This window comes from Miniopterus schreibersii (assembly GCF_964146895.1).
Source record: "Miniopterus schreibersii genome assembly, chromosome: 18".
Lineage (NCBI taxonomy): Eukaryota > Metazoa > Chordata > Mammalia > Chiroptera > Miniopteridae > Miniopterus > Miniopterus schreibersii.
Genome location: NC_138121.1, coordinates 37989362 through 38004100, shown reverse-complemented (window position 1 = coordinate 38004100; position 14739 = coordinate 37989362). Strand labels below are relative to the sequence as shown.

The following is a 14739-nucleotide window of genomic DNA, read 5'->3' as shown; positions in this document are numbered from 1 at the left end:
TTGAAAACACACCACTCTAAACAACTAAGGAACAGACAAGTGCTCTTTTGATGAACTGAAATCCTGGGCAAGGATTAAGCTAAATTTACATATGCTAAGCCCCAAACAGGGCTCCTGTGGCCTGTTGGCAAAATGTTTTTGATCTTTTCAGGGAAGGATTACATTTCATCTCATGGCTGCATTAATTCAACAAATATTTATTGAATACGCTTACGTAGCAGTCACAGTTCAAAGTGCTACATACGGATGCTGCTTGGAGCTCACAGTCGAGGTGAGTCTGACAATAAGCAAATTAAACAAATTATGTGAGAAAAAGCAGGAAGGAGCGCTAGGAAGTCATGAGGTTTATGCACAGGCGGCAGGAAGCGCCATCTTCAAGTTATGAAGTGCTCTCTGAGGAAAGGTTAGCGAGGCCACCACCAATTTCCTTAGCTCTTTAAAGGGAATAAAAATATCTGAATTATTGCAGTTCAATTCAATTGAATTTAAATGTTTGAATAGTGACTATTAAAATATAGATCAGTTGTAAGCAAGATACACTTCTACTCGCCTTCTCTCCAGCTGGGCGGGGAATACCGACATGAAGGTGATCAAGGAAATTCGCACTTCGACCTAAGCCAAGTACGTTGTAGGGTAGCTGCAGAGCTAGATGTGCTGACTGGCTCAGTTGTCCAGCTAAATTTATTTAAAAAAAAAACAACAAAAAATATCTGGAAACACTGCTCTCATCAAATATTAAAATCATAAACTGTTAAAAAGAAACAGAATTTCATGAAGCAAATCTTTTGTTCCTGTTGGCACCACAATTTCTCATTTTCTCTCCTTGTTTTTTCAGAATCTGACTCATTTGCATCTGTGCAGATGGGGTTTCTAATTGCTAAACAGCTGAATAATTTGTAAACTTTCTTATAGTTTCTCAGACTTTCTGTGTTTTGTAATTCATTCATTCACTCAATCATGTAATTTTTGTAATTATATCAAGAGGATATACCAGTTGCTGCTTAGAGCTATTCTATATCTTGCCCTCTCCCTCCTTCTTTTTCTTACATGTCAGTAAGAAAAAATTATCATCACTAGCTAAGCCTCCCCCCACCCCAATATCTGTCAGCTTGGCTCTTCCTGTCAGATCTTTAGTTGATGTGAGATTAAGGAAAGGGAACAATTCCTCTTGCAAAAATCCATTCTTTCAGAGAAAAAGAATGTCATGGAAATTCTAGGAGGGCATTTCCACACTTTCCATTTTCTTTTGTTATCAATTTATGTTTTCTGACACAAAAATATGCCTGATTAATGTTTGCTCAAGCTAAAAAAAGACAATACCAGCTAGTCCTGGAATTTTTTTGGTACGGTTTAACATGTATCTAAATTAAAATGTAAAGGAGTAATTTGTTCAAATTGCGTATATACTTATTTATTAAGTTTCCTTGACTAACATCATATATTAAAGTATTTGATTATAATTGTTTTATCAATTTCTCCTTGAATTTGTTAATCAGCTTTTGTTTTATGTTTCTATGCTGAAGCAGTAGTAAGACTTAGAGTTTTAAATGTGTACCATTATCTAAAAAGGAAACTCACTCTGGTATATTTATGTGGGGCCATCCTATATAACAAGAATGGCCATGTAATGAGTTCTGCTTTATTCTGGGTCCATAAAAATGGAGAATAAAAGCAACTCTGTTTATACTTCTTCATGGTTAGGACTCCAGGCGTCTCAGAGAAGCACATTAATCGTTAGGGTCGCTCTTCTTATTGAGAGAGTTGAAATGATCACAGTGATCTGGATCTCCTCTCTAACCATCTGTCAAAAGCACACCCTTTGCTTACTCTTATTTCCTTTTTGTCTTGATTGCATTTCCCTTTATTATATATTCAAAAGTATAACTAGAGTTTTTCTTTATGATCATATATCAAACTATCTCTATGTAAGATTACAGCTTCTATTCCACTAGGGAAAAAAAGGGATTAGATTAGGCTGTGGATTGATTTCCTAATTTTCACTTCTACGATGAGCTTTGCTAACTAATTTACCACTTCACAATCTGATCAAGGTAACTCATGTAATTTCCCTCAATCTCTGTTACTTCAACTGAAAAATAAAGATGAAGATTTGGCTCCGAGACAATAGGGATATATGAGGAATTAATGTTAATATATTTGCCATGAGGACCTTTTATAATCTACTGATGTAAGTCTACAGAAAGACAAGTGTAAGACACAGAGTGAAGATTTTATAAAGGGTAAAACAGAATAACTTCCGTCATCTGTACCCTGCCAATACATTGACTAAAGGTGTTTCTGTGCATTGTGAACTTGTACCCAGTCTTACCTGAGCCATTTTTTGGATATCCATTTGCATCCACAGTTGTATACATGATATAAGGCCCAGGCTGATTTACTCCAAAGGGCTGCAATAAAAAGGAATAGTTAAACCTTGAAAAGTAAGTGAGTCATTTTATGGGACATTCCTAAGATCTAATATTGTCTATTAATTACAGTAAATATTTTAAGCAGTTCTCCCCAGAGAATTGTCACTATTTGACTGTCTGGCAGCTCCCTGAGAAGCTCCATTCTCAGCATGTCTTTATTTCACCAGATTGAGAGCTTGCTCTGTGAACATCCCTATCAAACTGGACTGTTTGTTGAAAACAATCTTCAGCAATTGTTTATACTGATGCTGCCTGAGGCTGTACTATCAGTTTGGGCTAATGAGATGTTGACCAAATCTTAAATGTAAAAATGCAAATGAGATGTTCAAACAGGGCTGTGAAAAGCTCTGACATATTCCTGGGAATCTAGTAGGCCACACACAGATGCAACACTGTTCCCAGACAAAAGACCTGAGAAGGCCCTAATCTCTCACCCAACTGTTCATTTAAGGAAGCCTCTCTCCAATCAATCACTGACCATGAAGCTGAGTACAGATGCCAATGGCTACACACAACAGACTGTACAGTATCAGACCAGGAAAGTCATGAGACAAACAGCAACAACAACAGACCCAGGATAGCGATTCCCAGGGTTAACACATTGTTTAAAATGTCTGGTTTTCAACAAAAAATTACAACGCACACAAACAGTAAAGTATAGGCCATACAAAGGAAAAAAAGATAGTAGTTAATAGAATCTGAACCCAAGGAACCCTAGATGTTTGACTTAGGCTGAAACTCGAACTCAGCTATTATAAATATATTTAAAGAAGTAAAGGATATCATGTCTGAAGAACTGAAGGAAATTATAAGGACAGTGTCTGACCAGAATAGAGTAGCAATAAAGAGGTGAAAATCACATGCACAGAAACACCCCACTTCTAGAGAATAACAATTCACTAAAGTGAATTCTAGTGAGTTAAAAATTCACTAGAGTGGCTCAACAGTAGATTTAAATTGGCAGAGGAAAGAATCAACAAAATTGAAGATGATACCATCTGAGAAGCAGAAAAATGAAGAACATAAAGAAAATACACAGAGCCTGAGAGACATACATTGGTGGTCTGGGAACCCTTCTTTGAGGACCCATTGATCTAGTGGGACTACTCTTTGTGCATATTATAAAAATTGGCTGCTTGGGAGAGTATTTAGTATAACCTAAACCTTTGTATAATAACTGGAATTGACTGAATACAAGAGAATAGAACCATTAATTCAGTTGAGTCACAAAAAACAATAAAACGCCTCTCACTCTTTTCAGTTGCTTTTAGTGGTGCATTTTTTTACATCAGTGATGCTCCCTTGTCAACCAATACAAAAACACAAAGGAGTGAAGTCAGAGTTCACAGAACTGAAGTTTCACAGAGTTGAAAAGCAGAGAAATATCTGAGTTGGGATTATTAAGATGCTTTCTGAATTGTATGATATAATCTGTAATATTTATATTTATTTTAATTTATTTAGCTCTAAAAGGTATGACCTTAAAGTACTTATTGTGTAACTGTTTTCACATAACCTATACTATTATTACATCAGTATTATCAATTTTTCATCCTTTACTGTAAACTAAGACAGCAAGACTTAAGGTTGTCTGTCATATAGGTATATAAGTGACATGTAGGATATTAATGGAATGTGAGTGGGAGCAGAATTGCTTTGACCAGCAAAGAGGCAAGTGGAATATACCAGAAAACATAGATATTTTAGTATTAACCTATATAAGAACTTATGAGCAAATTTTAATTTTCAAGGGACATATCAGAGAAAGAATAACCATGAAGAGGGAGCTGTCTTATACTGAGCAGTAAATGCAGAGTATTTCAAATGAAAGAATCCTGTCATTTATGCACTGTCACAGAAGATAGTTTAAAAGGATATGGAGGGAACGTCTCAGAAAAGCAAATTTGGGAGTAATCAGTGTCCAAATGGCAAGAAGAAGCCATGGGAGGGGTTTAGATGACTTAAAGAGTATACATAGAGAAGAAAACCTAAAATGGAACCCTGAGAAGTACCAATACTTAAAGGATGGGTAGAAGAAAAGTCCATAAAGGAATCTGGAAGAATTGCCAGAGATGTAGAAGGGGAGCGAGGAAGGGAGAACTGTAAATAAGCCTCAGACTCTATTTCTTTCTTTAGGGAGACAAAAGATGAGTGGAGACAAAAGATAGTAGAGGAAAATTTTGCCTCTGGCAGCACAGTTAACACAGCCTAACTTCTAGTAACAGTAAACACAGCCTAACTTCTAGTCAGATAAATATAAAATCTCATCATAAAGGCTTATCTACCTTAGTTTCTTTCATCCAATGCAGCATGTCTGGCTTTCAAGAAAAATAATTTTTTTTTTAGTATATCTTTATTGACTTCAGAGAAAAGAAAGGAGAGGGAGAGAGAGAGATAGAAGCATCAATGATGACAGAGTCATTGATAGAGCCCGCAACCCAGGCATGTGCCCTGACCGGGAATCGAACCCTGATCGCCTAGATCCCAGGTCGACGCTCATCTGCTGAGCCACGCCCAGCTGGGCAAGAAAAATAATCTTAAGGCATGCTAAGAGGCACAAAACAAAGTCTGAATAGACAAAGCAGACATCAGAACTAGACTCAGATATACAGGATGTTGGAATTATCAGACCAGAAATTTAAAATAATTATGATGAATATGTTAAGGGCTCTAATGGAAAAAAGTAGACAACAAGCAAAAGCAGATTGTTAATGTAAGTACAGAGATGGAAACTCAAAAGGAAATGGAAGAAATTTAAAAAAACTAACAGAAGTGAATGGTTCTGATGGGCTCATCAGTAGACTGGATACAGCAGAGGAAAGAATCAGTGAACTTGAAGATATAGCAACAGAAACCTCCAAAGAGAAAATGCAAAGAGGAAAACAAATGAAAAGGTGAAACAGAGTATGCAGGAACTGTGAGACAATTACCAAAGGTGTAACATATGTGTCATGGGACTACCAGAAGGAAAAGGCGAGAGAGGAATGAAAGAAATATTTGAAATAATAACATTAGATTTTCCTCAAATTGGTGACAGACATGAAACCACAGATGCAGGAAGCTTAGAGAACACCAAGCACGACAAACACCTAAAAACTTACACCTAGGATTATCATATTCATCAGCAGAAGCTCAAAGAGGAAACCGTGAGATTAACCAGAGAAGAATGGGAGAGAAGATGTCCAGGAGTCCATATGAGACTATGACACAGCTATAAATGCTCACTTGAGGTTGGAGATTATGAGTCAGTTCTGGGTCAACATGCAGGGCTCCATATTTTTCTTCAGAAATGCCCAGGAGCATAGGTTCTGAGTGAGCGAGATAGACAGCTGGACTAACACAGGGCTGCCATTTGGCCATGCATATGCAGCTGGAGGAGAGTGTTGTAAAGGTAGTGGCAGAAATGGTAAATGACATGCATGGGAACTAAATAACGAGGGAGGTAAAGATAAGAGTAGGCTGATACAAATCAAGAGACTAATGGTTTTCAAGCTGAACAGATACAGTTAGAGTAACAAGAGTGAGAAGACTAGAAAAATATGTGGTAGTCAGAAAGTTGGATACATGGCATTGAGATTTCCAAAGTAAAACAGTTCTGGTAGATAAGGTCCAGAGTATGGCCAAGGAGTGAGTTGCTAAAGTTGGGTAAGAATGAGACTCTGGGGTTTTAAATGAAGATACAGGAATTTGGGTGGGATTGGTTGCTGACTTGAATAATTCTTCCTCCGTCCATATATCAGACAGGTTGCCTGAGTCAGGTGGGAACACGTAGGCAGCAGCAGAGCTACGCACTTGTGAATTAACTCAGATGGTGAAGAGTATCACATGACTTGTGTGTTTCCCTCTTAGTCTCACACTGGGTCATCTGCTATAACACTTTCTATTGTGATGTCAAAGCAACACGAACACACTCTTCCACAAAACAGGTAATTCTGTAGACAGGCACACACTTGATATATGGAATACTGGGGCAGTACAGTGTGCATTTGTTGCTTTTAGGCTGTCATAAAATTGTGATCTATGATATCAGTGGGGAAGGAAAATGATATATGTGAAGGGCAGTTCAATAGGATCTGAACTCCAAAGAAAGCAATAAATGGATGAGTGGGAGGCGGATGCATCACCTGCAGAAAAGCGCCCAGGTGCTGGGCTGTGCGAGTAATCCCTGTGGGAACAGCTCTGCTCGCTGGGCTGTACGGGGCTTCCTAAGTGATTCTACACTCCCTACGACACAGGCAGCCTTTACGACGAGCAGAATGGGAGCACTGTTGGTCTCAGATGTATAACCTCCCTTAATTATACAGTCTTTCCTATCAAGTTTTCCACTAGAACTTGTGGGTAAAACAAGTGGGCTCAGTTTCAACTCTCTGAAGTTCTTTACCTGACTACATAACGGAAGAGCCGCACAGCGCGCTACGGCCCACGAGGGGAAGGAGGAACAAAGGGTCTGGATGCTTCACAAACTGGGTAGGCGAGACTCAAATAACCAAGTTAATCTTTAGCCTGTGATTAATCACATCTATGCTCTAATTTTTTAAAATTACTTTATTTTTTATAGCAGTTTTAGATTCACAGCAAAATTAAGTGGAAAATAGAGACTGGACCGCCTGCCTCCCCTCCTCACTGCTCCCTGTCCATGTACATTATGATGATGATAGGAAGGCAAATGGGTCTTGCCAGGTATTCACACGCATTCACAGAGGATACGCTGATGCAATGTCCACACCTCCTCTCTAGGACTGAGGCACCGAGTCCCTGAGCTGTCCAAGTACTGGCTGCTGGTAGCACACAGCTGGGTTCCTACCTAGATTATGTTCTCAGTCACAGAGGGGCTGGCCTGTACAAACTACCTTCTTCCTGGGGACAGCCTACATGCAATGACTGGTTGAGACAGGAGTACAAAGGCCTGGCCCCTCTCCCTCAATGGCAGCCATCGCTGAAGGACCATCCTAGCTTCAAAGTTCCCCACGTATCATTGACTAGTTCCTCCTCCCGCAAATCCTGCTTTCCTCACTAGTTCAGGGTGTTATTCCCAAATAGAGTCTAGATTAAATCTCTACATGTGTCTCAGATATGGGAGGCTCCCAGCCATATGTCAGGTGCTGGTAATGTAGTGCCTTAGTGGGGTAATGAGAGTATGAGACTAGGCAGAACACCTAGCTCTGCATTCTAGTTCACTGCTTAATAGCTCTATGACTGGACAATTTAATTTTTTTGAGCCTCAGTTTCCTCATCTTTAAATGGGGGATAATTCCTTATAAAACAAAGGTTACCATGAGGACTCAAGCAGGGATATACCAACACACACACACACACACACACACACACACACACACGCACACACACTTTCAAATATAATGTAATATTTTTATTAAAATTTACACGAATAGGCAATTTCAAAAACCAAGCCTAATTATTTCCACATTTTGTTGTTTCACTGAAACATTCCATTAGACAGCAAGTCAATATTAAGACTATACCAAAAAATTCATTACAGAAATTCATAGCTCAACCCTGTATGATATACCAAGTATACAAAGATGACCGTTCTTGACCTCAAGGGATTACAGTCTAGTGTGGAGAGACATTAAAGATAACAGGTAAGTCTGGACAAGTATTTACATGCCTAAATCACAGTACTGCCTGGAAATAATGGAGGGGTGGCATTTTCCAAAGGACATCAGAACAGGCTTTCTGAAGGAGGTGAGACTTGAGGTGACAAATCTTTTAGGAAAGGTACTTCATTCCCAGTAAAATTTTCTTGAGCACTGAAGAAATACTTTAATCACTTTTAAAGAGCAATAATTTGATTGTAACCTGTAAAACTATTTTGTGTGTATCTATCATGCAAAGAATTTTCTCAGAAATATTTATAACTGAAAGTTTACTTACTGTTATCTTACGAGGACAGTCATTAGAACAGAGACCACTAAGAACTGTGGAAAAATAAAGAAAAGGCTATTTGTTATTACTGATATAATGTAAACTTATATTTATTTATTTTGAAAAGATATCTTTATTGATTTCAGAGAGAGGAAGGGAGAGTGAGAGAGAGAGAGAAGCATCAATGATGAGAGAATCATCATTGATTGGCTGCCTCCTGCACTCCCCCTACTGGGGATCGAGCCCACAACCCGGGCATGTGCCCTGACTGGGAATGGAACTGAGGTCTCCTAGGTCAATGCTCAACCGCTAAGCCACGCCTGGCCAGGCTAACCTTACATTTAAAGTAAACTCTTACTGTCTCACCTAACATCTATTAATATGCTCTTTTGGTTGATGATCACAAGCAGAAACCAATTCAATTTCTTTAGATCTGAGTAAATTAAATTTCTGTTGTTCACTTTACACTGATATTTCAAAAGCGGTTATTAAGCCGTCAAGATGCTGATATACAGGTGAGATGATTATGTTTACATCAAGCTATATCTCTTGTTGGTTTTATTTCCAGTTCGTTAGCTAAATTTCAAGGACTTAGAATCTGAAAAAAGTGCTAAATGCAAACCAATTAAAATGTATACTGAGAAAAACAAATAGAACATTTAGTACTTTATATCTCAAATTAGACCTTTCCCACTTATACAGTCAAAGTTTCTAGTCACGATTTTGGGCACATTTGATAACTATTATAGAAAACATAACTATAAAATAATTGGTAAGTCTACAACAAATATACAAAAATAATGACACATTTATTCTGTAATCACCCAAAAGAAAAGGTTAGATTACCTGAACAGTCTTTCTATAAGCAACATGAGTTTCGAAACAAAACTGTACCCCTGCTAGTGCACGTGACTGAACCCATGTAGGAAAGCAGATACCATGCGCTATTAAGTATCCTGTACGTCACACATTAGGGAGTTGACAGTTCTGCTCAGTATGCACAAATCATTTCATTAGCTATGAACACGTGTTAGTTCAAATATATCCATGGGAAAATGGGTTCTTCTATTTACTTACCTTCTGTGACTATAAAATGACAATTGTTCTAATAGAAACATACTTAGGCTGGGGCTATAAAGTACAAAGGCACTAAGAAATGAGCGTGACATATTTTATCACGAAAGAAGACAGCTGCTCGTTCACACTGAGTACATTAATGTAATTAATGTTTACATTAAATACAGCTTGAGGGAACAGTGGAGTAACTGTTCGATACTAGCAAAACAGTTTTCAGTGTTTAAGTTTCTTATTCCAGGCAGTGACTGGTTCTCACTTTTTTGTTCTCAAGGTTTGTTTTGTTTTGTTTTTTGGTTCATCTTCCCTCAACTCTAGACAGACATTAGTATTTCTTTTCCATTTGTACCATGATGATTTTCATAAACCTTTATTTAAACCTATTTTGCTGACCAGTAATTATTGCCTACAAGTCTGTTTTTAACCAGCATGTAACTCTGCATCATTCTATCATCTTCTCAGGACCTAAGCCAACATATCTGCTCAATAAATACTTGCTAAGGCAAGAGAAGGGTGGATTATTCAGTAAATGGTGCTGGGTGACTGGCCACCTGGAGGGAAATAAAGTCAGACTTCAACTTACAGAAATTACACTTGGCAATGACCCAAATAATAGAACTTTTACACTTTAATAATGAAAAGACAATCAATTTAAAACTGAACAGGCATTTCTCCAAAGAAGACAGAGGTGGACAGAGTCATGGGAAGATGAGCAGCATCATTCTCAAGCAGGGCATTCAAACCCAACCCACAGAGATGCATGCTGCTCACAATACCCAGGTAGAAGCAACCCAGATAAATGTCCACCAACAGAGGACAACGTGGTCTATATACACTGCGAAGTATTATTCAGCTTTAAAAAGGAAGGAAATTCTAACACATGTCACAGCATAGATGAACACTGAGGACATTATGCTGAGTGAAATAACAGACACAAAAAGACAAATACTGTCTGATTCTACTTATATGAGGTACCCAGAGGAGTCAAATTCATAGAAAGTAGAATGGTGGTCACCGGGAGTAAATTCATAGAAATAGAATTACTTCTGGGTTCTATCTTAAGGCTTTGCGCATGTACAGCAAAACTACCTCCAGAAAGGTAATTAAGCTTCATTTTAGCAAAATTCTTTCATTGATCTTTTGGTGAGTGCCAGGCTCTGCACACAGATCTGCTTTCACGTGTGCTCTTTCTTTCTTTTTTTTTTTAAAATATCTTTATTGATTTCAGAAAGAGGGAGAGGGGGAGAGAGATAGAAACATCAATGATGAGAGTTGTCATTGATTGGTTGCCCCCCGCACACCCGACTGGGGATCGAACCTCGATCTCTGGGATCCTAGGTTGATGCTCCACGCCCACTAGGCATATGTGCGCTTTCTTAAGAGTCACAGTACGACTGGGAGGTAAGTCCAGTGGCCCCATCCCCTTTTTTCAGAAGAGGAAATGGAAGCCTGGCCATGGCATCACTCAAGGCCACAAAGCACATGGACTTCTTCTGAAAGACCATGTGACCACGAGACACTGACTCATTTAGGAAACACGTTACCCTGCTTTCATGGAGATGGGAAGTCAATGAGCCATTGGATTACTTTAATTTTCCGTACAGGGGAAAATGTCTGTGTCTTGTTTAGCATATCTGAGAATATTTACTCAAAATTACATAATGGTCTCTTTCATTTTGTATATAGCAAGCTAAAAATTGGCCTGTATCCTGTATCTATTTTTGTTTTTAACAAGACTTCCTTTGTCAAATTTGAATTTTCACATTGTAGCAATAGGAACAAAATGATAAGACTTAAATGTATCATATATATGTCATGGATATATATTACACATAGATGCCTTTTAAAAAGAGGTAGCTACACAATACAAGTAGAGTATGCATTCCTTTGGTTTTTACAAGATTCAAGAAGGAACGATATTAATGCTTGAGCTTAATTAATATTCTGCTTGATAATACTGTGTGTTTTTTAATCCTCACCTGAGGATATTTTTTCCATTGCTCTTCAGAAAGAGTGGAAGGAGAGAGAGAGAGAAACATCGGTGTGAGAGAGATACACCAATTGGTTGTCTCTGGCATGTGCTCCGACGGGCCGGGGATCGAGCCTGTAACTAAGGTACGTGCGTGCCCTTGGCTGGAATTGAACCTGAGACCTTTCAGTCCAAGGGCCAATGCTCTAACCACTGGGAGAAACCACCAGGGCAATAATATTATTTAATTAGGAATTCAGAACTCCCAAATACTATTGTAAAGGTGAACATGTTCTGAGCCTGAAATAGTATTTTACCTACAGAACCACCTGAGCCTTCCCCAGGGACAGGTGCATAGTGCTGCATGGGCACGGGGCTCTATGAGGCTGTGCTTAACATAAGCAGAGGAAAAGATCTTTAGATACTTTCAGTAATTATGCTGCTTATATTAAGGAATACTATAGAAGAGGGAAATTTTTTTCTTTTAGCTTTGTCTTTGTCACTAAATCCCTCTGTGACCCACCTTTTAGTATTCCCATCAAAATTTTTTTTATTTTATTAACTCAAGAGAGGGAGAAGGTAGTAAAGTGTGCACGTGAGTGGGTGTATCCCTTTTCTCTTTTGATGTTCTACAGTAGGCTGCTTTAGTTTTGTAATCAGGAAACAGAACAAAATAAATACCAAACCAAACTTGCAGCTGACAGCCTGCCTGTGAATGCTAAGACAGGACTGGTACACAGTGGGCACGAAGGTACGACGACTTAACTGCCACAGGACCTCACCAAAACCTGGCGCAGCAGGGGAATGAACGATTTCTAAAGGTGTCGCCTTATTTGGGAAACAGAAGGAAGATACTTTCAGTTTTATAAGTGCCACGATGATACAGGTTCATAGACGTTTGCTAGAAGTTTGAGGTAAGTACCAGTAGAACAGAACTAGAATACAGAACCTCCTAATGTAGCTGACCAGAATAAGAAAAAAGTAGAGCGAAGTATGACTCAGGGAAGTGAAGGAGCCCCCCGATTCTGCAATCCTCAGGTCCTGTCTCCACACAGGGGCCTGGGAGTGCTCTGTGGGTCTCTGGTGTTGTGGGGACTAGCGGGGGAACAGGTAGAGTATGGTGTTACCTGAAGTCCCCATACTTCCTCTCCTGAGAATAGTGACATTTTGCATAAGCGGGTTGGAGCATTAGGGTCACAATAATTTTAGAGCAGAAGCAACGCTGGACACGGTGGATGGCTCTGAAGGGTAATTATGTACCGGGAGCTGTGAGGCTCTCGGCAAACAACTGCTAATCAAAGGGAAGGGTGGAGGGCACCTCAAAACAGCTGGAAGGTGATTTTCCACGTGATTGCTTTAAAGTGGTATCTCATTTCCCATGACCTTTCTGTAGAGTACATTATTAATATTTATGTTAATAGCTTTAATGCAAAGTTATCTTGTTTTGTAATATGAAAACCTCCTGCATCACAGTGGCATCTCTGGGTCTGTGCCTAGAGGTCTGCAGACAAAGCTTTCTGGACATTGTGTCTCAGAGGGTGGTGTGACAGTGGGACCGTTGACTTAGGCTGGAAGATCACAGGCCACAGAGTCTCAGGAGACTCTTAGGTTTTTAAACTTTTTACATGGAACTTTCCAAACATAAAAATCAGAATAGTATGAGGAACCCAACAGACACCTCACACAGCTTCACTGTCAACAGCATGTGGCCAGCTGTGGCCACCTGCCATCCCTACTTCCTGACCACTGAGAGAGAGAGCTCGCATGGCTCCCTCGGTCCCTACTGTGGAAGGAACGTGTCCTTTCCTGAGCAGGCCGGTTGGTTACTGCCATCCTCATTTAAGGCCTGCTTTAAGGAGAACTGTAGTAACTGGATTAGGAGCCACTGTTTATTTATTATTATTAGTTTTAAAATTTATCTTTATGTTGAAAGTATTAGAGATGTCCCTCTTTCTACCCCATTGACCCCCTCTACCTGCGATAAGCATACCAAATATACAGCATATTTATATATATTTTTTTAGCTCTAAAATAGCCAAATAATACCCCCTTTGAAATGGCAGAGGGGAGGACAGTCATATGGACAAGTGTAGAAATGGCTGGAACCAATGCTAGTTTTCTGTGGCCGCAGGAGTAATGAAGATGGGAGTCATCTTAGCTCATTTGAATAAGACTGAATTCACTAGAAAATTGTCAGAAAGCAAAATGACATGTTCTGTCATTTTCATTTCCCAAATCTCCCAATCTTCATTCATATTCTATAGCTTTTCTGTGTTTAGCTAATTATGACCATTTCAAAACTGTAATATGCAAAGCATGTGCCATTTCATTAACAAATGGACTGATGTGGCTGTCTTGGTGTCAACTATAACAACAACAATGACACAAGAACAGTTACCTTCTAACCCCAATTCATGATAGAACCCCCAGTGAACTAGAAATGGGAAACTTCCTAACACAATATGGAGCGTCTACAAAAACCCACAGCTCGTAGCTCACTTAACGGTGGAAGATGGGCTGTTTTCTCCGCAGATCAAACACAAGGCAAGTATGTGCACTCTCACCAAACTCAACACAGGAACGGAGGTTCAAGAACAAGGGAAAGGGGGGAAGGAGGCACAGACTGCAAAGAAAAAAAGAAAGAAAGAAAGAAAGAAAGAAAGAAAGAAAGAAAGAAAGGAGGGAGGGAGGGAGGGAGGGAGGGAGGGAGGGAGGGAGGGAGGGAGGGAGGGAGGGAGGGAGGGAGGGAGAAAAGAAAGAAAGAAGGAAGGAAGGAAGGAAGGAAGGAAGGAAGGAAGGAAGGAAGGAAGGAAGGAAGGAAGGAAGGAAGGAAGGAAAGAAAGGAAGAAAGAAAGAAAGGAAGAAAGAAAGGAAGAAAGGAAGAAAACTGTCCCTCTCTGCAGATGACATGACTGTCTATGGAGAAAATTCTGGGGAATCTAAAAAAAACCACATGGAAACCAAACCTAAAAACAATAACATTTACAACCACGTCAAAGAAAATAAACTATGTAGGCAGACACAACAAAACTGGTGCAGGATTTCTGTGATAAACCTGGTGTCAGTGGAGGAGACAGCTGGCATGGGTGGGAACAGGGAACAGTGAACACATAACTGTATCATGGAAAACGGGAGCTGGGTTTCTCACTGCTAGAGGAGATATCCACAAACAGGAAGATTGGAAGGACCTTTGAAATGCGTTGGATTAGAAATGGGAGTCATGATATGAATTCACGCTCATACTTAATAAAAAAACATATAAATCAAACACTCACCAATGACTTTAACAAAATAAGCATCTGCTTCAAAGTTATTTTTTAATGCATGGATGGCAAAATCGTTCTTCGTATATCCTTTACTCAGTACGACAATGTCCAGGATTCC

The 14739-nt window shown here is 39.3% G+C and overlaps 1 protein-coding gene across 1 annotated transcript in view; it reads right to left on the bottom strand.

The window, feature by feature from the left end:
- Positions 1 to 14739, bottom strand: part of ITFG1 (integrin alpha FG-GAP repeat containing 1) — an 83319-nt gene that overhangs the window by 5226 nt on the left and 63354 nt on the right. Inside the window, exons 12-15 of the mRNA XM_081118066.1 lie at positions 14631 to 14739; positions 8322 to 8365; positions 2330 to 2408; positions 551 to 675 (exon numbers count right to left, since the gene is read on the bottom strand). Coding sequence (XP_080974192.1) covers positions 551 to 675; positions 2330 to 2408; positions 8322 to 8365; positions 14631 to 14739 — 357 coding nt within the window. The remainder of the gene's footprint in view (positions 1 to 550; positions 676 to 2329; positions 2409 to 8321; positions 8366 to 14630) is intronic.